A 25,041-nucleotide genomic window follows, 5' to 3' on the forward strand; every position below is an offset into this window, starting at 1 on the left:
TAAGTTAGTGAGTATGTGAGTCAATGATTGACTGTGTGAATGAGTCAGTCAATGAGTCAATTAGTTAGCCGGTTAGTTTGGTCGACTGAGTGAGCAAGTCTGTTGATGAGTGGGTGGATGAGTTATCAGATGAATTAATGGGTGAGTCAATCTGTGTGCTAGTCACTGGGGTGGTTAGTCGAATCGTGAGTACCTTATTTACTGAGTGCGAGCTCGTTACTGCATGAGTTTGTTCGTGCGTTAGTCAATGCAAACAGACAAGTTAGCGATTGTGTGGCTGTTTTTGCAGTTCACTTGAGTTGAAAGCATTTTGGAAGCTGTTGCTGAGAGTTTGCTGCAGGTGAGGAAGGTGCTTAAGCTTGTTGCTGACAAAAGACAGATCTCAGCATTTCCTTATCAGCCACATAGGAAATGTTCACAGGGTTTGGGCTGGGAATAGGATTGGCATATTCGCGGGAAAGCCAACAGCATGGTAACTGCAGACAAATTGAATAGCAAAGAAGAAGACGCGATGCCACACACCCGGGATGCTGGCTGGCCAATCATAACACAGCACAGAGGTCTGTTTAATTAACACCAAGCAGACATCTGTCGCTAACTGCTCTTCGACAAACCATAACTCAAGTATGACAAAGGGTGTGTGTGTATGGCTGCAGGTGTACATGGGTCAAGTGATGCTGAGGCATTGTGAGCCGAAGAGATTTCCACTTGATTAAAAGTCACTGCAATAGCCAATAAAGCAACTCTGTTACAAAGTGGAAACTTTGAGTGTTGACACTGTGTTGACACTGTGTCATATCCTTGTTGGCGCTTCCACTTCGGACTCTATTTTCGTGCCCAGCACAAGTCTAGCAGGAGGTCTAAAGCCGAACAGAGACGAGTAAGGACTTTTGTGGGTGTTTTTACAGACATGCGCAAGCTGACACATCACATCATGTCGGACTTGGCTTTTTAAAAACAAAGGGTGTTTTGCGCTGTGGCGGGTGTGAACACAAACGATCAAAGCAGCGTCTTCTTTTTTTTTTAAACGCGGCGCATGTGCATTTGCTCTAGTCCGGTAGCAAGTCCAGGCATGCAAGGTGCATTTATAAGAAACTACAAGAAGACCTCTAAGGGTGGATGATGTAGAGTTGGCCAGGGATGTAGCTCTGCCCTGCTAAGTGGTCACTTGGAGACGGCCTTCCACACCGATTCTTTATGTCCATGTGTGTTCTAAACCTAACCCCTTAATAAAGTGAAAAACTTACATTTACATCCTCACCCTTGCCTTTCCATCACAGTCCCAAACTCATCACCGCAAAAGCTAACCGCAACAACACTCCAAAAGCTAACCGCACCAAACTCCTAACCTAATCACAAACTCTCAATCATAATCCTTAAACGTGTACCAAACACCCCTCACCTAACCTCTAACCCTGATTCTTTTACACATTTAAATAACTGTATTAGTAGCAGTATTGCTAGTTTTTGGGGCTTTTTGTTTTTTTTGTTGACAGTGTGACAATATTGTGGTTCCACAAAGTCATCTTCTCCCCTCAATTGCCCTCTGATCTCACATAAAAAAATCAAAAAAAGGTTTACTTTGACAGCGAAACTATCGTGGTTTCCTGTCAAAATAAGTATGAACATGAGAGTGAAGGCTCCTATTTTGAATTATGTAAAGAGGCTTAGGAGACAAAGCCAGGCCACGGTGCTGTTACTTTGCCCTCATTGCTTATTCAACATGCCCAGACTGGCGCTGTCGCATTAACATGGAGGAAGAGTTTTCCTTCAGCTCCTCTTCTTCAAACATTGACTGACTGACTAAACACCGCCACTGCTATCTTACTGAAACCTGATCTTGAACTGACTTCAAATCCTTTGAAACTGTAACCCTGTTTTGAACTCCCAGGTGTTGTTTTCTGTCCTTCACCTTCGCTAATGTTTTTTTTTGTACACAATTTTTTTTCGATTCTCAAGTCACTAATATACTTCAATAAAACCCCTAATTTCAAAACCCAATCCCCTCTGAAACCTTAACTTGAAAGCTTCAAACCCTAATTGGAAATATTGACCATCATTTGAAACCTTAAACGTGGCTTTAAAGCCTAACTTTGGCTTCAAAGCCGAATTTCAAACTCAAATCCAAATTTAAAACTCCAACCCTTATTTGAAACCCTGCCTCAAGCCTGAAACCCTATTTTCATTTCAGAAACCTGTCTTAAAACCATATACTAGTCTTGAACCTCTTAACTACTTTTGAAACCCCAAGCAATGCCTGAAACCCCTATTTCAAATCTCAAAACCCTAATTTCGTCTTAAAACCCCAATTTCAAACACTAAATTTGTCTTGAAACCCTTATTTCAAACTCCTAGTTCGAAACGCCAACCATTGCTCGAGACCCTAACACTAGCTTGAAATCACTTCCCCCCTTTTCTTTGGGGGGTGGGGGACTCAACCCAACACTTGAATCCTCCTCTGAAACCCCACCCCTTTCTGGAAACCTTAATTTGAAACCCAGACCTTGGCTTGAAACCCTACTTCTTATATCATCACTTCCAACGTGGGAGGGCACAAGCCGGCTCCAAATGAACAAATGTTCGCCGACATCTGTAAGTGTGTTGTTTGCATGTTGGGCGGGCAAAACGTTGAAGAGTCTATCAGTTCACACCAGCAGCGACAAAGTGAACACTTGAGACAAAACCACACACACACACACACACATGCAGAGCGCAGTAAGTAATTGCGAATCGATAAACAATTCCAGTAGTGTATCATAACACAGTGCTAAGCGACCTCAAGTCCCAGACCACCAAAGCGCGTCTCCATTTTCACGCTAATGGACACCCCCAGTCACACGAAACCCGGACTGACATCCTCGGGAGACTCTGCGGCCGAATTGATCATCAGCAACATGTGAAGTCATCTGCTTTTAAGGCTTTGATGTTTCATAGCGCTGAATGGAAAGTAGTGACCCCGTTCTCGTCATAAAAGCTCGGGAAAGTCGTTTGGGCAAAGGGTTGAAACTATTTTTCCAATCATCTCAACAAAGAGATAACTCCTCTGACCCGAGCTATGAAGCCGGATTTGAAACCCCAACCTAAGTTTGAAAGCTGACTTCAAATTTGAAGCTCTCACCCTGATTTAGAACCCTGATTGTTAGAATCCTTGTTTGACACACCATCCTGGGTTTGATACCCATCATTGAACTTGATACCATACTCTTGACTTCAAAAACAAATATCCCCTCCAACTTGAAACCCTAATCCGTGTGAAAACAAAATATGAAAAACGAAGCCTGACTTCAAACCTAGGTTATTAGAGTGAGCGAAAAAATAAACAAACGGCAAATGAAAAAAACTCACTTTCCGTAACAAAGATAAAAAAGGAAAATACGTTGCAAAAAATTCTAAACTAAGTGAAACTACATCTTCTGTATGTAAAACGAATTTGCCGTAATTATAGAAAAAAAGTCCTTTGTGTTAATCTTCATCAACTGAAATCATAAATGAGCTTTCAGAGTTCATTTTTAATAAATTGATTTCAGCATCGTTGTACGCCCGTGAAGGACGGAAGGTATGAAAAGTGACAAAACCTGCTCTAAAAGCGAATTATAACAAACTCAAATGAAAACAAAAAAACTAAATTCAAAGCAACATAAACAACAACTAGAATGAAAATCCCAAACTATGATAACCCTGCGTCAAACCCTCATTTGAAACGCTCAGTCTGTGTTTGAAACCCAAAAATTTACGTCCTGCTACCTGGTTGAAACTCTACTTGTAATTTAAAACACTACTCCTAATTTGAAGCCCCACAAGAAATGCTATGAATAAAAATCCACATTTGTGGGGTGACAGGAAGCACGTTGTATGTTGAAGCTCACGCTTCGGAATGAGCCAATTTCAAACCAGGAAATGATGAGACCGAAAATGGTAAGAAAAAGTCATCCATCAATCACGCAATACACACACACACACACACATATACGCGCGAACGCAATCAGGCACGCGCGCGTGCACGAGCACAATGGTTGTCATGTTCGTTTTAGCAGGAAATTGCTCATATGTCAACTTGTCTCGATGCCCATTGGATGAATTAGCTCACTGGCAACATACTTTCACTTTGATGATATTTTGTACGTGTGTTTCGTATGATAGTTACTCCAGTGGGAGGGGGGGGGAAAGGGAAAAGGTCCGTCAAAACGTTCAGGAAAGTTGAGAGCTGTTTTTTTTTTTTTTAACAAAATAGATAAATAAAAAACGATGACAACTTGGATCAGTTAACGTATAAACATGGCGTTTTGAAACGAAGTGAGCACAGCCTTCCGGTGTGTGACAGATTTCAAAATCAATGTGTGTGCTTACCGCGACGGAAAAAGAAACGCGCGTCACTTCCGGTCAATCATGACTCAGACGGCATTCAAAATCAACAGGCGGCCTCAGAGAAAACTACGCGGTGTCTGATAACATGAAAAATGGCTAGTCGGGACCCTTTGACGGACTTGGGGGGACACCACCCATCAAGAAAGTGTTTTTTTTTTTAACGTTAAATGCCTCAGTCATTTTGGGTGTGACATCGCTTAAAACCACCAGGATTATTGTACTGACGTCAATGTTAGAATAAAGACAACAAAAAAAAAAGCCCTGAAATGAACACTCCGCTCATGAAACAGCAATTTAGACAATGTATTCAATTGAATATTTGTGGCAAATGAGCGAATTTGTTTTTGAGTTCATCAATGTCCCAAATTCATTGGAATTGGGGGTTGTATATAAATTGGACTGACAAAATGAGCTAAATGAGTCGATTTATTAAAAAAAAAAAAATTAACCCAGGGACAGCGGTTACTACAGTGGACAGCTCATCATGTTTTCAGGTTACAGGGTGCATGATAGGGTTGAGTTATGTATGAAACGTGTTTGGATTCATTTTATGTATTTTTTTTATGGGCTCCATGTCACTCGAAATGATTCTAAATCTTGAGTTAAATTTGAAGGAAAACACCTTCAATACAAACTTAAACACTAAATATAAATACTGTACACCCATAAAATGATTCCATTTGTCAAAATATCGAATCATGAGTTTCTAAAAGTGAAAGGAATTATATTACTATATGTGAATTACAAATCGGGTCACGTAACACTCAAAGTCAACAGGATTCTTGTGTCTTCCATAATGAATGAATACTTTTCGTTTAATCAAATACTTGCACATTTTAAAAGCTAAACGCATGAAAGTACTGCGGAAAAGTCCGGCTGAGCAGCGGGTACCTCAAGTCAATTTACAAACAAATATTATCAATTGAACTCAGTCACCTTGGCCTTATCAATTTTTTTTTGTTTCATGGGTTTTTTTTTTCCCGCTGAGGGACTTTTATTTCTCTGCATCTATACATCTTAAAAACCTTTTTTTTAATGACACATTCAAGAACATCCCTTAATTAATGTGTGTGTAAAACATTTGGATGCAGACATGATGATTTTTGTTGTTGTTGTTGTCAAATTCAGACATCTTTATAACACAGGACAAAATGAGGGGGAAAAAAAGAACTCATCTGATTGTTTTGAAGACATTTTCTTAAAGAGAGAGCGAAAGAGAGAGAAAGAGAGAGAGTCACATTAATACAAAGAGCTATCATGGAGTACCAGTATCATAATATACCGCAGCTGTTATATCACATTTTTATATTCTGTAACATGAGTACCGTACATGGTCAGAAGAAGCCAACGTTTGCTTTGCTTGAGAGGGGGAGGGGGGGGGGAACAACAGAACTATAAAGTGGTCCATGAGTTCACCCGTGAAAAGAAAGAGCTCACCGAGAACGAGCCTGCAAAAATGATCACAACCTGTGCCAGAATGTCTTGGGATGGTCACCACAAGATAATACACAAAAAGCTTCGAGGGGAGGGGGCGGATGTCATCCCGCCATACTCGATCTATCTCACGACACTTGCTATCCTGGCCTTAAAAGTCCATGAGGAAAAAAAAAACATCCATAACACCAAATTGCAACACTTGGTCACTCAGTATGCTTACAAGGCGGTTTTAGAGGTTAGTCCAACTGAAACTGGATTCCAAGATGTACAGACCGGAATGCACCCGCGATTGAAAGCGAGTCTCCATTGGGCCGTTACTACAGAATAGTAAAAAAATAAAATAAAATAAAATTTAAAAAAGTTCATAGAAAAAAAATTCCATTTGGAGAATTAGTCTTGAGAAAAAAAAATAAGATGAGTGGTTTGTCATTCGCAAACTCGCCAATGTCACCATTTGTTTTCTTTTTTTTTGGCGGGGGGGGGGGGGCATTTTCTGTGGAAAACTCAACCACCTCTTCCACATTGAATGTCTCAGATGTATTCTTTTCCCCTGCGGCCCCAAATCCTCCTTCGATTAGACACCAAAGCGTTCAGCTGGACTAAAGCGAGCTGTAAACGTACTGAGTGAAAACAAATAATCAAACAAAATAAACCCATCACAATTCACTGATCACTGCTTGATCGATAAAGTACATGCTTGAGGCAAAAGTATCAGCTTGTCGTCGCTCAAAAGGCCACGGGAGCGACGACGTGTAGCTCGCTGATAAAAGAACAAAGGAAAGAAATGTGAAGGACAAGCGAGATTTTTCTGGATGACTCGATGGTAGAGATACACTACTCTGAACTCGCAGACTGACATTTAGACGGAGCAAGAAAAAAAAGCACACAGTCAGTTTGCACAGTTTTCACTCATCGGAAACAGGCTGAAGCAATGGTCTTGAAATGAAAAATAAAAATAAAATTTTTTTCTCCAGTTCATCTTATGTTGGCTAATTAAGCACGAATCTGGTTTGTGGGGAGCTAGCTTGTTGAGACCTAGCTAGCAGCCTCACAGCGATGTGACTGAAGTTTGCAACGTCCGCTTCAAATTTTGCCGACAAACTTACACAACTCTCCAAAAGTTCGGTAGAGTGAACTTTAAGGTGAAATTTCGCAACGTTTCTTCCGAAATTTCTAAGGATATTGACTTTCACCCATTTCTACAATTCCTGCTGATGTCGCTCTTAAGCTAGCTGGCCACTTACGTCGCTCTGAGCTCATCTTGTTTGTTAGGGTGGAGTCTTGATCTCATGACATCAAAATATCAACAGGGACGACGGAGGCTTTTCAAATTTCAATTTTACTCGACCCAGTCAACAGCCGGTTACACAAATAGTACTAAAACTTAAACGCACACGCCAACGTTTTGAGAAGGTTAAATTACATTCACTTGCAAAGGTTACAGCGATTTTAGGCTCACCCCGAGAGCACAATATCCCCCAATTTTTGTGAGTCGAGTAAATTCTGACCTTTTGCTCAAACTCCACAGCAGTAATGGGCAGCATGTTGCGATAACTTGAAAAGAAGGAAAAATGTGCTCCCTTGCAGTGCGCTCAGGTTAAATCTGCTTTCTACGGGTGCTAGAGAGTGCTAGCACGACGTTAGCCGTCTATACGCCTACTCCTGTTTCTTCACCAAAACAGCTAGGAAGTATCATGGTCCACCAGATTTTGGCAATTGTGTGGGATCTTGTTTTTGTTGTTGCCTGTGTGCAGAGTTTGGCGGTAAAGTTGGGACGATTCACAGAAAAACATGAAACTCCCCACACCACAAGGTCAAATAAAACAATAAAAAATTAGCTCGAAGGTCATTGACATTTGGACATTTCTACCACTAGCAGACCCACCAAAAAAAAAAAATCATGCCCACAAAGACACAGGAAGTCAGCCCATTTTGGGTAGGGGATGACAGTGAAGTTTGATGACGCATCATCACCACATTTTCACTGAATACCGCAAACTAGCAGCCTCCCGCTGGCAAAAATGTGTCAATGTATAGATGTAACGAGAGTAATAACTCCTCCGCTCTTGACGCTGCGGTCACCACGTGCGTCGATTCGCCATGTTTTTGCTTAAAAAGCCTGTTTCCGAGCTATATTGAGCCTCTCGCTTGAATTGTGACTTTCTCCTTGAACACGATAGCGAGCGCCTCGGCTAACTCCCGGCAAGAAAGCGCATAAGCAAAGAAAGAAAACCTTGAATTATTCAACTTTAAAGTTTCTTCTGTGAGTTTCCTTGCAAGGAGGGGCGGGGGAGAGGAGGGAGAACACCTGCAATGCTCTGGTTCAAAAAGCTGCTTTGCCCCTCTAAAAACGACAGCGCATTTGTGTGCGTGAACACACGGGCCACAGGAATGCTATTTTCCAAGCAAAGTGTAGCGGGAACGACGCCAAAGTCTTTCTTTGTGGCTTTTCCCGTCACCAATTGCGAGCCACCCGGATCACAGTCAGAAAAAAGGAATGGGAGGGGGGGAGGGGGAAATAAAAGTTGGCAAAAAATAAGTTAACATAACTTTTGACACGTAGAACTTTACAATATGTACATTCTCTTTTTTGTTTTTCCTGTTTAAATTAAAATAGATTTGTCTGTTTGTCTGATCGGTTCTCTCCTTCGCCTGCTGCCGCAGCTGCGTGTTAAAACCGCGTCGCGTTGCAGCCAATCAGAGTGCAAAGTAAGGCTTCCATCCTTTTTAAAAGTCTAAACAGTTTTGGTCGTGGGTGTCTCGGGCAGGGCGGGCGATGCCCTGTCGGAAACGCGACCAAAAAAAAAGAAAAGAAATAAATATAAAATATATGTAACATTTCTATATATATTCATAAAACCAAATGCCAAGATGGATTCTAACTCTTCTTATCAAACTGTGGCCCTTTTGTTGTCGTCAATCTCAATATTTCGGTTGTTTTTTTGTTTTTGTTTTTTTTCCCGCGGGGAAAGAAAAAGTCTTGAAACCTGTACAGCAAGTAAACAGAATGTAAAAGTGCGTGTTTTTGTTGTTGGTTTTTTTTGTTTTTATGTTTTATCCTCTATATCCAAAAGTGTTGCAGGCACTTAAGTCCTTCCCAAACATTTGTAGGTTGTTTTCCTCGATAGTGACGCAGGGGGGTGCGGTGAGGGGGGCGGGGAGGGGGGACTGGCTATTCCCGTACTGGCTCGGTCTCTAGCCCAAGATATCTAGGTAGACGGGCGTGGCCTTCCCCATGGCGAACAGGACCTTCTGGATGTCCTTGATGTTGAGTCGCTGCTGCGGTTCCCGCTGCCAACAGCCGAGCATGATATCGTACACCTCCTTGGGGCAAACGCGGGGCCGGTCCAACACGCGGCCCTGAGTGATGCAGTCGATGACCTGTGGGTGGAGCAGAAACAATGAGAGATGTGGACTGGAAAAAAAAAAAAAAGATAAAAATGTGAATCTTAGTAGACCGAATCACACATGGAATGATTTGTATTGTCCAGTATTTGGAGGGAGTGCTATTGTAGCTCATTGTCACGGCAGTGAATTGTATTGTATTCAATTTAAACTGCTCCAACTCACCTATAAAGCCCTTCACAATCAGGCCCCCACCTATCTTTCCGACCTTCTTTACCAATACACTCCTTCCCGCAATCTCCGCTCCTCAAACACAAACCTCCTCGCCATTCCCGTGACCAAGCTCAAAACCTGGGGGGACCGAGCCTTCTCTGTCGCCGCTCCCACCCTCTGGAACGCTCTACCACAACACATCCGCAACTGTACTGACCTCCAATCCTTCAAATCATCCCTAAAAACTCACCTGTTCCGCTATGCTTTTAATACCTTTTAATCTCTTTTACCAATTTTTCTTTTGTTCATCCAAATGTGCTTTTGTAAATTATGTATGCTTGTTTTAAATGCACATTTTTATCCTGTGTTTTTATGCTCTTGCAAAGTGTCTTTGAGTGAGATGAAAAGCGCTTTCAAATAAAATGTATTATTATTATTATTATTATTATCTATTCGTAACTGGAGTGTATCGTAGCACATCACAAGGAGTGTTACGTAAATCAGTAAATCATCATTGTAGTGAATTGGCGAGCTTTGCAAATTGAACACGAAAGGCCGTATTCTCACATTTGAGCAGAAGTCTTTTTTTTTTTTCTTTAATCCGCCTGGGGTTACATCTCCGCATATCCTCCTGTCCAAATTTCGTAACCTGGAAATGTGTGAGCGGCTACCAAAGAAGCGTGAGTCACCGAAGTCTGAGACTGCCTGTAAATCATGGACTTAGTTTTTCCTGAAAGCTAAGTCAAAGAAAACCATTTGGACAAGATAGCACACCTTAAATGTGAAAATACCTTCTGTCGCACTCTACACTCGGAAGAAGCGCATGCGTGACAGTGACAGGCTCATTGAATTAAGTGAATCGAATAATAAAAGTAAAACTTTTGCTAAAAACATTACATTCATTACTCAAGGTTGTTGACACTCGGTTCATTAAAAAAAAAAGTCATGGGGATTGTTGCATTTTGAGAGACACAAAGTGGATCTTTACTAAGAAATGAAAAGCAGCGGCGCTAACCGCATGGGCGGCTACTTTAAGACCTCGCTAACGGGATGAGTGATTGTTTCCTTTGTTGGGTTCGTACTCCAATTAGCTGCGTGAATAAATATTGTTTTGACACTCTGACGTTGCTTCGCGGGACCACTATTAGAGCTTGAAAATTTCCTTTTTTTTTTTTAAAGGTGTGTAATTAACAAGGCACTGCCGTTGACAGGGGTGGGAGGGTTGTGGGGGGAGGGGGCGGGACCCCATAACACACACAGAAGCACACGACGTTATTAATTTCACACGTAGCTAATTATAGCGTCAAAAAAACAACTCATTCAATAATTTGCTCCAATTTGTGGAATGCGCGCTAATGAATAGAACGCAGCGGACTCAAAGGCAACACCAGATGAGTAGCTTATCTTGTGAGACTTCAGCAATGTGAGCTGATCATGTGTTGCACTTTTTTCATTTCGTTTGGGTGCAAGTGATATGAAACCATAATGGTACATAAACGTAGGGCAACAACAATGGCTTGGACCAATGACAAGCAAAAAAAAAAAAAAAACTAACAAAAAACAAGATTGTTTACGGGGCGGCCCGGTGGTCCAGTGGTTAGCACGTCGGCTTCACATTGCAGAGGTACCGGGTTCGATTCCAGCTCCGGCCTCCCTGTGTGGAGTTTGCATGTTCTCCCCGGGCCTGCGTGGGTTTTCTCCGGGTGCTCCGGTTTCCTCCCACATTCCAAAGACATGCGTGGCGGGCTGATTGAACACTCTAAATTGTCCCTAGGTGTAGTGTGAGTGTGGATGGTTGTTCGTCTCTGTGTGCCCTGCGATTGGCTGGCAACCGATTCAGGGTGTCCCCCGCCTACTGCCCAAAGACAAGCTGGGATAGGCTCCAGCACCCCCCGTGACCCTAGTGAGGATCAAGCGGTTAGGAAGAGATTGTTTACCTCGTTGTTACCCAGTTGAAACCAAGGCTGCTTGCCGTATGTGAAGATCTCCCATAAAATGACGCCGAAGCTCCACACGTCGCTCTCTGTGGAGAACTTCCTGTACATGATGCTCTCGGGAGGCATCCAGCGGATGGGTAGCATGGTGTGTCCTCCGACCTGATTGGAGAAGAGGAAGGTTCAAATACACACCAATAAACAACACACACCCACCCGCCAACCCACACATCCAGGAGAATATTCAGTCATCAATGTAACACGGGGGCATCGGGGGATTAAGTAATACCGCGGGTTTAACATCTCATGAATATCTGCCGCCGTCGCTGCTGGATGGCGAAGAATCACCCACCACCTGTTCCATTACGCGGTGGTGAAATCCGTCAGGGGTAAAACAACACCATTGTCGACACCTTCAGTAAGCGCTCCAAGGAAGTCTTCTGATCACTTTGTCGATAGTAACGGCTGAAAAGCCACTGCTGGCGTTCATGCAAATGTTTCAAGTCTGTTTACATCCAGAAAGTATAGGCTACGTTCTGTTTGTATTCATATAGAAGGCTAAGCTATAGTGCACACGGAATCTCTTGAAACGGATTGTAAGGCAACCCGGCATGAAATGAAGTCCTAAAATCCCAGGCTGCATATTAATCCAGGAAACAATTATTTTCATCCATGGATCCAGTAATCCATCAGTTCAATTCTCTTTCCACACACACACACACACTCGCACACACACACCTGTCTATTCATTCATTAGTCCGTCGATCACTTTTACTCAATTGCCAAACGACCTGACCATCCACACGTCTTTTGCCAATCCATCCATAGATCCGTCCATTCGTCACTCCATCCGGCCATCAAGACATCCATGAATTGATTCATTCAATCCAACCCGCCACACATCTCTGCCTGGCTGTGCGTCATTTCATGAACGACACAAAAATGATGTGTGTGTGTGCACGCATGTTCGTCAAGGAGATGGGACTTCGTTATCTTTTTATCGATTTGGAAAAGCTATGTTGTCGAGTTCGCTACCGGTATTTATCCATGTTCTCAACGCCACACTGCTTACGCCCATCACCTTGAGACTTCGGATCGCCGTACCACACTCTGGTCAAAACTACTCCTGCCATCTAGTGGTGATTTGACATACTGAAATAATTTCCATAGCCTTGATACTGACTGAGGTGGTGTGTAAAGCCATTTATTCTTATTTTAAAATAAAAAAACTCACAAAACGTGTTTCAAGTCTATCTGAACCTCGCTCATCCATCACTGAATGTGTCCTTTCGTATATCCATCCATCCATCCTTGGATTCATCCGTCCACATGTGCACCTGCCTCTGGCTTGAGGTTCAATCATCTTCTCTTTTTATTCATTCATCCGCCCCTCCACCCATCCATGCAGTTGTCCAATTGTTCAGTCTTTTATCAATCTATTCCTTTCATCCATCAACCCATCATCTGTTAGTCGTTCACCCATTTAACTGTCACTTGATTTATCATTCCATCCAGCCATCCATCCGTCCAGAACTCACACCCACCCCCTCTGCTCACACCCGTGCATCCATCAATCCGGACCAACCATCCATTCATCCATGCATGCCCACATCCATCCATGTCAGCTGTCCATTAATTCATCCTCTCATCTGCCCGTCCATGCATAAATCCATCCTCATCTCAAATACAGTACGAAGAAGAACCAGCCCCAAAGTATACGCAGAGTGACATTTTCCGCTCAAAGCAATCACGAGGAAAATGCTGTCATCTTTACTAATTGCCTTCCTCGCTCTTAAAGGCAAACACGTTTTCCTCGTGTCAGCTTGACACAGCGTCTGGATCTCCACCATGCTCGTAAAAAGGCGTCAGATTTGACAAGCTGCCAAACAGGCGGCTCCTTCCCTGGGCGTTTATGCACAACGTCCTCCAGCGCCAGCACTTTGTCAAACTTTAACTCGCTGACTTCAAACAACAAACAACAAACAACAAAGCGTGTGACGGAAAAGTGGTTAGGACTGCACGACTGTTTGTGTTTTATGTTGTGTGTTGTGTTTATTATTTTACTTTATGTTAACTGTTTTGTAAAGCGCTTTGTTACAGCTGCCGCTGTTGTGAAAGCGCTATATAAATCAGAATGTATTGTATTGTATTGTATTGTATTGACTTGACGTCTCTCGTTTGCCTTCTCGCTCGTCCTTCACGTCCGATTTTGAAGCAGCTGAGGGTCAATCGCAGCACATCTGGAGAAGATGTTCGCAAAACAACAGCAAAAAAAGTGCCTTTCATACAGATCGCTTGTGACAAGCAATGGTATGGAATCGTTTTACATCAATTGCTATCGCCGCACTTCGCCTGGAGGTCCACTTATAGAAAAGCTTTCAAGTGCGCCTGAATGCTGACTGCTAGCCTAAAGCACAGTCCATTGAATTTCAGACTTTTCTGGTGTTTCAGCAAAACAAATGAAGTGCATCATTTTCCAATTCTCTGCTTGCCGGGTGAAATCTAAACACATTTGGTCGTCCTGTCTACGAGATCAAATGGCTGATATATTGTTGAATTTGGAAGCGTCTCACGCATTTATCCGCGGGTCCAGCCGAGGATTTACTGAGCTTTATTCCTCAGCTCCAATTTGCTTGACAGTAACACATTCAGACACGTTTGCACCTGTGCGTCGCCGCGCTACAAACTCTGTCTGCCGCTAATCCCGCCAGGGGTTAAGTGTCGCATTTAGCGTCCCGGTGAAATATTTTTTCTTCTGCCTTTTTTTGCCCTCACCGATTTCTGCACTCGCATTTCGATGTACCCAGAGGGAGTTTGAGGTATTAGCTACTTCTCAAAGACTAGGTGGGGACACGCTTTAGCGGTAAAAACGGCAAGCTTACTCTCAAAATAATTCCAAAACGAAAAACTGTGATCCGCCCCTGGCGGGATAGTTAAAACTGTTACTTCTGAAGTCATTCAACATCAATTAGGATGACGTCTGCCGTGGTACGATTAGCCACATTTTGTTCAATAGCGCACCGCATCAGTCCCAGGGGAGGCTTTAGCGGGAAGTGTATCGTTTTCCCGGCTGGAGTTGCAAGTTGCCAGGGCAAATGAACAGAGATGAAGCATGACTTGAAAGTGCAGTAGTTCTTTATGCCGTAATATGAACTATTCTGTTTCTATGAAGTGAGCTGAAATAATAATGCGGGGATACAGTTCCTCAATTTGGCAATGTTGGGACTAGCTTAGTGCCTCGTCTCGGACTCAGACGAAGTACGCGATATACTGTAAATCAGGATGTATTGTATTGTACACTCCGGATTTTTTAAACTGATTTGAGGGCTTAATGTGTGATCTGAACTCCTTAAATTCCTGACTGAATCTCATTGGAATAGGTTTTGACACTATTGAGATTAGCTCAAAAAATAAATAAATAAACACTTGCTGTTGCGATCCCGTGCGGCCCGGTATTCCAGTGGTTAGCACGTCGGCTTCACAGTGCACAGGTACCGGGTTCGATTCCAGCTCCGGCCTCCCTGTGTGGAGTTTGCATGTTCTCCCCGGGCCTGCGTGGGTTTTCTCCGGGTGCTCCGGTTTCCTCCCACATTCCAAAAATATGCATGGCAGGCTGATTGAACACTCTAAATTGTCCCTAGGTGTGAGTCTGAGCGTGAATGGTTGTTCGTCTCTGTGTGCCCTGTGATTGGCTGGCAACCGATTCAGGGTGTCCCCCGCCTACTGCCCGAAGACGGCTGGGATAGGCTCCAGCAACCCCCGCGACCCTAGTGAGGATCAAGCGGTTCTGAAAATGAATGAATGTTGCGATCCCTTTTAGGGGCTCTCGGGTTAGGATTTTATTCTTAATTTTGACCTTGACTTCTCAAAGTCATGTTATTCACGTCCATTTGTTATTTTTTTCCTGTTCAGGAAAATACTTCAAAATTGTCTTGCACTCAGTCTGGGATGGATGGTATGACATTTATTCACTTAGTCTTGTTTTTTGTCTCAATTCCTCAAATACCCGGTGTCTTGATATACAGCAATCACTATGTATCACTATTATGAAATTGAAATTGTTGTTTCTAATGTTGTCTTGTCATCTGAACGGATCATTTTTAGGCGCTTTCGGTCTCCATTGTGTTGTCAGTCGTCTCAGTCTTAGACATAGGTAACACCGTCTTTATTAGCAAGATCTGGGATCTACATTGGTATTACTAATGTTAAAGAACACAAGATCAGTCTTGGTCATGGTTTAGAGGCCGCTTTTAGTCTAATCTCGGATTCAGACGTATCCGATAAAGATCTATGAACCTGGTATTGTTTTTCGTCTTAACTCAAAGGTTTGACTTGATCTAAGACTTAAGAGGTCCTGACACGAGTGACACCAGTGTTGGCTAAAAACGTGTTAATTCATCAGCTCATGCTTATTTGAACAGGTTTGACTTTCAAATAACCTTTAAAAAAAATCTGGGCACAGGCTGTAATGGACATGCAAACTGCTGAATACACACTGGCGCGGTAGCAGTAGCGCATAGCGCTTTTGATATTTCTGCCGCCCACAAGTATGCGAGCGGTCCGAGCCAATGCCCGCTTTATCTGCACTCAGCAGCACTGCAGCCCAAGAAGCCTAATGGACATCAGAGTGTCTAAAAGTGAACTGCCGAAGCTGGGCGAGCAGATATAGCGGCATGGGGAGAGTCGTCACATGGTACACGTCGAGATGGTTATCAGGAGGGCCCCCCCTTCAAGACGTCGAAGAACTTCTTGGGCTCCCAGCAGGGGCCCGCCAAGCGCCCATCGACAAGACCCGACCGGTGCCGGTAATCTATTCTCCCGCCGCGCCGCTGCGCTCTCCACGCCGTTAATCCAATCACTCCCCTGCCACGGTAGGACAGCCGGAGCAGTAATCCGGTTTACGCGGGCCGCAAATAAAAAAAGAATTTCTCGTTCCCCGCGTGCATAGTCTCGCCGGTTTCTCGATGTGACATTGACGGAGAAGAACGAGAAAAATTACTGCAATTATTTTATTTTTACTACAGGCTCCTCAACTTTGAGCTTCCTTGTCACGGCTGAGATGACTAAACACTGAGTAAGGATAACAAAGGTCAATCAAAAATCTAATAAAACAAAAAGAAATACAAATCATTTAAATAAAAGTTAAATCAATGAAATGTCATAAAATAATAATTCAATTAAATAAATGTTGTTTGCCTTCTTGGGCCTAACAAAACAAATGAAATAAAGTGCCATAAAATTAAAAAAATGATATGAAACGAAAACCCCCTCATAAAATCAAATGGAATAAATTCTAATAAAATAGAAGTAAATTAAGTAATACTGAAGACAAAATTGGCGGCCCGGTAGTCCAGTGGTTAGCACGTCGGCTTCACAGTGCAGAGGTACCGGGTTCGATTCCAGCTCCGGCCTCCCTGTGTGGAGTTTGCATGTTCTCCCCGGGCCTGCGTGGGTTTTCTCCGGGTGCTCCGGTTTCCTCCCACATTCCAAAAACATGCGTGGCAGGCTGATTGAAGACTCTAAATTGTCCCTAGGTGTGAGTGTGAGTGCGAATGGTTGTTCGTCTCTGTGTGCCCTGTGATTGGCTGGCAACCGATTCAGGGTGTCCCCTGCCTACTCCCCGAAGACGGCTGGGATAGGCTCCAGCACCCCCCGCGACCCTAGTGAGGATCAAGCGGCTTGGAAGATGAATGAATGAAGACAAAATTGAAGAAAAATATCTACAATTCAATAAAATGACAAGAGCTCATAAAATGGGAGTTTCAGTCAAATCTTTCATCCCATATTTTATGAAATGAAGTTTGGCACCTTTAGGACAAAGAGTGGACTATGAGAATATACAATGCTGTGAGGCTAAATAAAGAGAAAAATTGTTTTTCTTTTTGGCAATTACAGTATCTCTTTAGACATGAGTTGCTTTGATTTAGCAGGAGAGTATGAGTGATTTGGGATATTATTTTTTTTTTATATAACAGCTTATTCGCATGCCTCGCTGTGATAGCACAATTCGTGGAATTTTAATTACACGCCAACCTGCACATTTCGAATATCCTTCTACCAGCTTGAAAAAGGCATCAGGTTGGACCTCACGTAGTGTATGAAATGTGGGAGAGATTTTTTTTTTTTAACTCCATTAGTGCCGGAAATATTTGTCGTGAATGAGGAAGTCTACAGGACTAAAATGTGTGTCATTCAGAGTCAGGGAATAGCTGTCTATCCGTTACAGCATATCTCCAACAAGCAAGTTGTTTGTCTTGACTCCATCCTGGGTCAAAAAGAACAATTTTTCTTTGTGTTAAAAAAAACAAACAAACAAACAAAAAAAAGCAGATTGTGTGTAAGGGGGCGGCATGAAGATGTAAAAAAATTGTGTTGTGCTTTGCGCGGTGCAGCGGTAATAAATATAACCTGCACACTCATTAGCACAAAGCCGTTGCTGCTCGATAAATATTGCAGAGGCAGAAGTGCCTGTTTGATCCTTGAAAGGGGGAAAAACCTGGGGACCGTTTGTCTTCAAAGCAGAGCAGGTACAGGCAACGAAACTCGGGAACACAACATATAAGTCCTTGAAACCGGCACAAAAGCACATCTCCAGCGCTTGTTACTTTCTGTAAAAACAAAACAAAAACAGGCAGGTCCTATCTTTATATCTGTTTATACATGTTCTAGTTCTTAAAACGTGCTCATCCTATTTGGGTATATACGCAAAAAAAACAGTCCAGTTCCAATATCATATTTAAAAAGATCAAACATCTTTTCTCTTTATGAAAGGCCATCTAAAACATTTGCTCACACGACGTACAGTATACAGAGTTTGCTGAAATAGGGGCGGTGCCATCTCCAGTAGCTGTCGTGCACCTGTTATCCCATCCACGAATCTATCCGCACTTGAGATGAACGCCAACCAGCTGTCATTATGGAAACACAAGCAATCCCCCCCCCTAACAGTAATGGTCAATGCGCTATGATTGCCCTGCGTCCGATCCTGGGTGCACTTCTGCCTTTCGCCCCAAATAGGATAAGTGGCATCCATGAATGGATGGATGTTATCGTCGGCTTCTTGTCTTGGTAACGTTCCTCGATGCCGCAATTTATATTTTGCTAAAAACAAAACAAAACAAAAACAAAAAAGCCCCCTCCAATGGAGAGACTCGTGTTGCAGGCAAGCCGCAGGGGGGGAAAACACACAATTCTCCCGTGGGCAACACACAATGTAAGCCCTGGAATCATTTTTCCCCGACAGGCTCTAATGAGCAGTTTGAAGTGATTTTGCGTCCCGCCAACTACCTGCAACCTTTGTTTAATTCTAACAGAGAGAGAATTAAAAAAAAAAGAGAGAGAGAGAGAGAGAGAGGCAGCCCACTTTGATTGTTTTGACAACCCACTGATAAAATACGGCTCACTGCGCGTGAAAAAAACATGATGGTATACACGCTCTACAAATACCAAAGATTACAGGCGAAAATTGGCTTTTATCCTCCGAGGAAACATTGATTTGACATTAAAACAGAACCGCAAAGTTCCCGAGTTCAAGTCCCACAACACACTGCTGTCGCTGGTTATCTTAGATCTTCAGGGATATTCAAATTGAGGATTATAAATTAGAAGGTTAACAACAAGTAAACTCCCTATTGTGTTGTCAAAAAAAAAATAGCAGCTCATGCAGGCTTGTTACTGATGACCGACAAAGTCCTTACCTGGCTACACTCATATCTCACAGACAGGAAACAATTCATACACATAAACAACTGCTCTTCCTACACTGCCCCACTGTCCCAAGTTGTCCCCCAGGGTTCTGTGCTTGGTCCTCTTCTCTTCCTTCTCTACCTTTTACCCCTCGGCCAAATCATACGTCATCATGGTCTCCAGTTCCACTGCTACGCTGATAATGTCCAATTGTACATATCCACCAAATCGTTTAGCCCAACAACCCACTCCACCCTGCTCTCTAACTAGCTAGACAATATATAAGGTGCCAGTGACCGATGTAATTGATCTCCACAGTCAAAGATTTGGTTTCATTACACATAGGTTTTTATTTGAGGCACTGCTCTGTATTTCACAAATAGAAATCAAATATCATTATTAGGAGGGTCTGGAGGAGTCACCGGATCTGTGCCCATTGCCAGCCGTATGCGTTAATTACCGTTTTTTTTCCCACACTATAAGACGTGTCGTAGTATTAGGCGCACCTTCAATAAATAGGCTATTTTAAAACAGTTTTCATATATAGGGCGCACCACATCATAAGGCGCCTAGAATAGAAGCTACAATTTTAGCTGCTGTTGCGTTATGCATCCACGAGATGGAGCTGCGCTAAAGGGAATACAATACAATACAATACAATACAGCTTTATTTAAATCGAGCTTTCACAACCGCTGCAGCTAGAACAAAGCGCTTTACCAGAACTCTTAAAATACGATGTCCATGAAATCAGAATATTGATGAATATAGAAGATGCATTGGATTATAAGGTGCACGGTGGGCTTTTGAGAAAATTTAATGTTTTTAGGTGCACCTTATAGTGTGGAAAATACAATATTTGACCTCAACTCAAACTGTAATCCTGAACCCGAAACCCCAACCCCCAAACTTGAATGCTACTCTAACCCCAACTCTTATCATGAATACCAAACTGCAATCACATTCTACACTTGTATTTCAAGACGCTGCTACACAGTTCAACCCCCCCCCCCCCCCCCCCGCCCCCAGCTCTTGCCAATGTTACATTAACATTAAAAGGTAGCAATTTTAGTTCGTACACAGAACATGCCCAAAATCACATCCTTGTTATTTGTTGGACATCGTCATGCAACATACATTGGAACGAATGTCCTCATTCAACATACATGATAGAGTCGTTCGCTGGTTCCCGACTGCAGTGTGCATGTACGTGCGCCGAATCAGCAAATGACTCGATCAATTATTCAAGTGAACAAAAAAAAAATCCTCAATAAATTCCCCTCCGAGTGAAGTAAAGGAAACAGATGGAGAGGGTGGGGGGAAGAAAAAATGGTAAACTGGATGACACCAAAAATATAATTTTGTCGCTGTTGACATCACCTACAATCGGATCAAAATCATGAATGTTTCGTGTGCACGTGTGTGCGTATATGCGTTTGCGGATGAGATGGGGGATTGACGTTTTTGAAGTAACTGTCCTGGCTCGTCATCATTCCGGCAAATTTATTCTCGTCAACGTAAGGTTTGATTGACTCATTATATTCACGTGATTCCAATGCGGGTGACCGTAGTAACAGATGTAACAGTGTACGTAGTCTAATGGTGGCCTGTGATGTCATGTCATTTTATTTGATCAAATGACAACTGGCACATGATCTGCATGAGACCTTGACTTGCTCTGGAACCATGTGAAGAGTTTTGCAATACATTCTCTTTCCACTTCAGCTTCACTTTTATTTCCTCCCCATCCTCAAAACCCCATTTCAGGATTTGACATATTTTGAATGTTTTTTTTTAATACATAATTTTCCAGCATAGTACTGTTAGCATTAGCCACTCCGCTGGAGGGAAATACATACCTCTTCTGTTATTAGGGAGGAATTAAACTAGGTCAAATCCATAATAAAGCTCCTCCCCAGGTCCTCGTAATGAGCACAAACAAGCCCAGGAGGCTACTAGAGGAATACTAACCGTGTTGGACGACATGCTCGGAAATGCAATGATACTAAATTCTTGCACACGGCACGTCCCTGCAGACTGAGAGAGACTGGACGTGGAAATATTTGCACAGTTGACATTGAAGATGCCAAACAGACGCCTTGGTTACCAGGCTGTGCTTTTATTCTGGGCATGTAGAAAGTGGTTCAACTTTCATGGGAATTGTGGACACTTCTCTGGTGTGGACACAAGGTTCGATTTCTTTTGGGGCCATATGGTGTGAGGAAGAGCCAATTTCAGTATACTGAATTTGGTCCACAGGTTTGGTTGGGATTTTTTTCCACGGGGACGCTAATCTTTTGCTGATTCACTGCCATTTGAAGGACAGGTGGACATTGGGAAAAAGCAAACAAAACAAAAAACAAACAAACAATACTGGTAATATGATTAATATGGTCGATGTGCATTTCAAAGTAGATTGATTTGTTACTTGAATTGCAGATTAATCATGTCTCGGAATAAAAACGGAGGCAAAATATTTTTTTAGATTCAAACAACTAAAAGAAATAAATACAATACAATGCATGCTGATTTATATAGCGCTTTCACAACAGCGGCAGCTGTAACAAAGCGCTTAACAAAACAGTTCACATAAAATAAAATAAATAAACACAACACATAACATAAAACACGGACAGTCATGCAGGCATAAACACTTTTCCATCACACGCTTTGTTGTTTGAAGCAGTTTGAGATGAATGAATAAAAACAAACAAATGAACAAATATATAAATAAAATATGGAGGAAAAAAATCCCATATATTTATACATATATCTACATGTATTCATATCCTGAAAATACTAGTTTTGGTAGGTAACGAGGGGAAAAGTGGTTAGGACTGCACGACTGTCCGTGTCCGTGTTTATGTGTGTTGTGTCCATTATTTTACTTTATATTCATGTTTTATGTTGTATGTTGTGTTTATTATTTTACTTAATGTGAACTGTTTTGTTAAGCGCTTTGTTCCAGCTGCCGCTGTTGTGAAAGCGCTATATAAATCAGCATGTATTGTATTGTATGAAATTCCTCCACTGCGATTGGCTGGCAATTGATTCAGGGTGTCCCCCGCCTGCTGCCCGAAGACGGCTGGGATAGGCTCCAGCACCTCCCGCGACCCTAGTGAGGATCAAGCGGTTCGGAAAATGGATGGATGGGTGGACATTCCTCCACGCTGGGTTGTGTGAAACAACCTTTTTTTTTTTAAACCGAAACCATCTGCATGAAAGCTTTTGGATCCGTGCTGCAATCCCTCGGGTCCAACCAAATACTTTTAATCACTTCATGGATGAAGAGGAACAATTGACCCAACTTATATACGTCACACTCAAATTTCCATGTCAATACTTGAATGTGTGCTGAGCTGCTTATCCATCCCCAAGGCGAGGTCTGAATGGGTCCGGCTGTCATTATTTACACTTTCAATTCAGGGTATTTATTAAAAAAAAATTTAATTAAAAATTAATTTTTTAATTAAAATTAAAAAATGAAGATGGATGCGTCAGAATATGATTGAAAATGAGAACTGATGATTTCGACTGAGTCTTGGGGTGACAGAAAAACGTCCAAAGAATGCTGGCCTCACTCCGTCCCGGTGTTTCATGAAATGGAAGAGTCTGGCTCACTTACCCTGTAGTAGTCGCTGCTGTAGATGTCCCTTGACATGCCGAAGTCTCCGATCTTGACTAGGAGGCCGTTGCCCACCAGGCAGTTGCGAGTAGCCAGGTCCCGGTGGACAAAGTGCTGCGAGCCCAAGTAGACCATGCCCGACGCGATTTGGGAGGCGATGTGCAGCATCTGGGAGAGGCCCAGCTCGCCGTTGGACTGGAGCGGCTGGCCATCCACGAGTATCATGGCGTCTGGGCCGTGGGCTCTGCGTTGAGGATAATGTTACTCTGGTTATGTTTGGGAACAGTAAAGGACTTGCATTTGGATGATCTGTGAGTAGCATTTGTTTGTGCCATTTGACCAAAAGAAGCACGGAGTAAAAACGTAGACGACTATGTTCGCTTTTAGCTAGCCGCCATCTATCTATCTCACCCTATGCTTTTTACATTGCTTTAAAAGCCCGTTTCTTTTATTTCAATGCTTAAACGTTATCATCACACATCAATCTTCCCTGAGTGGAAATTGAAGAAGTGCTGCAGCAATGTGGAGGCTGTGCAGTAAAAGAGTACTACACCTGTTCCAGCAAATGGAATGGCAACAGGTTAGGCTAACATCGTGTTGAGCAGGCCGTCAGCAGCTATAATTTGGAAGAATAACTGCTTTAATAACAATTGTGAACATTAATTGTAATGCGGGCGGCCCGGTAGCCCAGTGGTTAGCACGTGGGCTTCACAGTGCAGAGGTACCGGGTTCGATTCCAGCTCCGGCCTCCCTGTGTGGAGTTTGCATGTTCTCCCCGGGCCTTCGTGGGTTTTCTCCGGGTGCTCCGGTTTCCTCCCACATTCCAAAAACATGCATGGCAGGCTGATTGAACACTCTCAATTGTCCCAAGGTGTGAGTGTGAGCGTGGTTGGTTGTTCGTCTCTGTGTGCCCTGCGATTGGCTAGCGACCGATTCAGGGTGTCCCCCGCCTACTGCCCGAAGACGGCTGGGATAGGCTCCAGCACCCCCCGCGACCCTAGTGAGGATCAAGCGGCTCGGAAGATGAATGAATGAATGAATGAATGAATGAATAATTGTAATGCAAACCTGCTTTGAAAAACAATTTTTCCATTGAGATTGTTTTTGAGTTTCAGAAGCTTTAATTCTGATGCATTCACCATTGCTATCAGTCATTTTGCGGTTGAGAGGGGTTTTGTAATCATGGCATTCGCCCCGTACGGAGTTGTTTTGAGGAACCACGACTGTGTCGAGTGCAGATTAAGAGTTCATTTGCATGTATTTTTTTTTTAATAACATTTATGGGTGACGATGACGACTCCCACCCCTCAACCTCCTGGCGTGAAGATCCCGCTGTCCTCATCACCTTCTCGTCGCTGTGATTACAAGACGAAGGCAGCGCACAGGGACACACCAACACACACGGGCTGTCATTCTGTTTCCATCTGTCACATTTAGGCCAATTAAAGGTTTTGTGCTCGAAGAGCGAAGCTAATAATGAATCTCTAATGCAAGATGATGAGCAGAGGCTTCGCCGTCTTGCCATGTGTGTCACGCACGGCGAGTGATTTTCATGTCATGTCATTAAATAAAAAACATATTTTTAGACAACCGTCTTGTCTTATTAAAAGTGTCTTGCCCTCGTTTGAAATGACTGACGATTTGACTAATGCTAAAAAAAGACATGGATCCGTTTTTCCGCCCATCCATCAGCATTATTCGTCATTCAACCTGCATTGCTTTCAGTTGACCACAGGGGGCGATGTTAACAGTTTGACAAAACGCTCACTTGGCAAACATTAGCTGCATATTCACAATAAAATCAGATCCATTTCAGAGCTTTGCGCTACTTTTATTTTGGTAGGGCAACACCTCTGGTGTTTGTTGGCATGATTGGACTCTCAGCCAGTTTTGGTCAGGATTTTGTCAAAAAGGGCTATAATTTGGATCATCTGTGACTCAGATATGACAAGAAGGGGCAGGGAGTGAATCTTTAGACCACCATGTGATCTGGTTATGAACTCGACTCTAATTGTGATGACAAAATGCACATACCAGCCTACTCTTATCAACAATTCTTTGCCATGGCAATTTGGAAGTTCATGAGCTTTAATTTTGCCGATAAACCCGGCTTTAATTGAAACAACTAACCGAGTATGCAAAGCTGTCATCAACTTCTTTGATGGAGCCATTTTGAGAATCATCAGCTTTCATTCTTGAACTCTTTGTTTGCAGTCAATTTGTGGTTTGACTGCTTCACTTGCGACAACTCACTACCGAATTTGACAACAGCGACCTGGCGCATGTCCAGTGGAGCCGTTTTGTTCTTACAAACCTTCCCTTGAGCACATGTTCCAATCCTGTGTGTGTGTTTGCAGCCTTCTTCACATCTGAAGTTTGATCAATAGTGGACAAAGAAGACACATTATGGCCCAGTGTGTGATTTTGTGACCATTATC

At 42.9% G+C, this 25,041-nt stretch overlaps 1 protein-coding gene across 2 annotated transcripts in view; it reads right to left on the bottom strand.

Annotated features, from left to right (window-relative positions):
- Positions 1 to 4,911: 4,911 nt before the first annotated feature.
- Positions 4,912 to 25,041, bottom strand: part of ntrk3b (neurotrophic tyrosine kinase, receptor, type 3b) — a 173,455-nt gene continuing 153,325 nt past the window's right edge. For both annotated transcript variants that reach the window (XM_052064302.1, XM_052064301.1), the window contains 3 exons: positions 22,604 to 22,847; positions 11,298 to 11,456; positions 4,912 to 9,183 (listed from right to left, as the gene is read on the bottom strand). In XM_052064302.1, the coding sequence (XP_051920262.1) occupies positions 8,998 to 9,183; positions 11,298 to 11,456; positions 22,604 to 22,847 (589 nt within the window). In that variant the 3' untranslated portion in view covers positions 4,912 to 8,997. The remainder of the gene's footprint in view (positions 9,184 to 11,297; positions 11,457 to 22,603; positions 22,848 to 25,041) is intronic.

Source organism: Hippocampus zosterae, chromosome 4, assembly GCF_025434085.1.
Source record: "Hippocampus zosterae strain Florida chromosome 4, ASM2543408v3, whole genome shotgun sequence".
Lineage (NCBI taxonomy): Eukaryota > Metazoa > Chordata > Actinopteri > Syngnathiformes > Syngnathidae > Hippocampus > Hippocampus zosterae.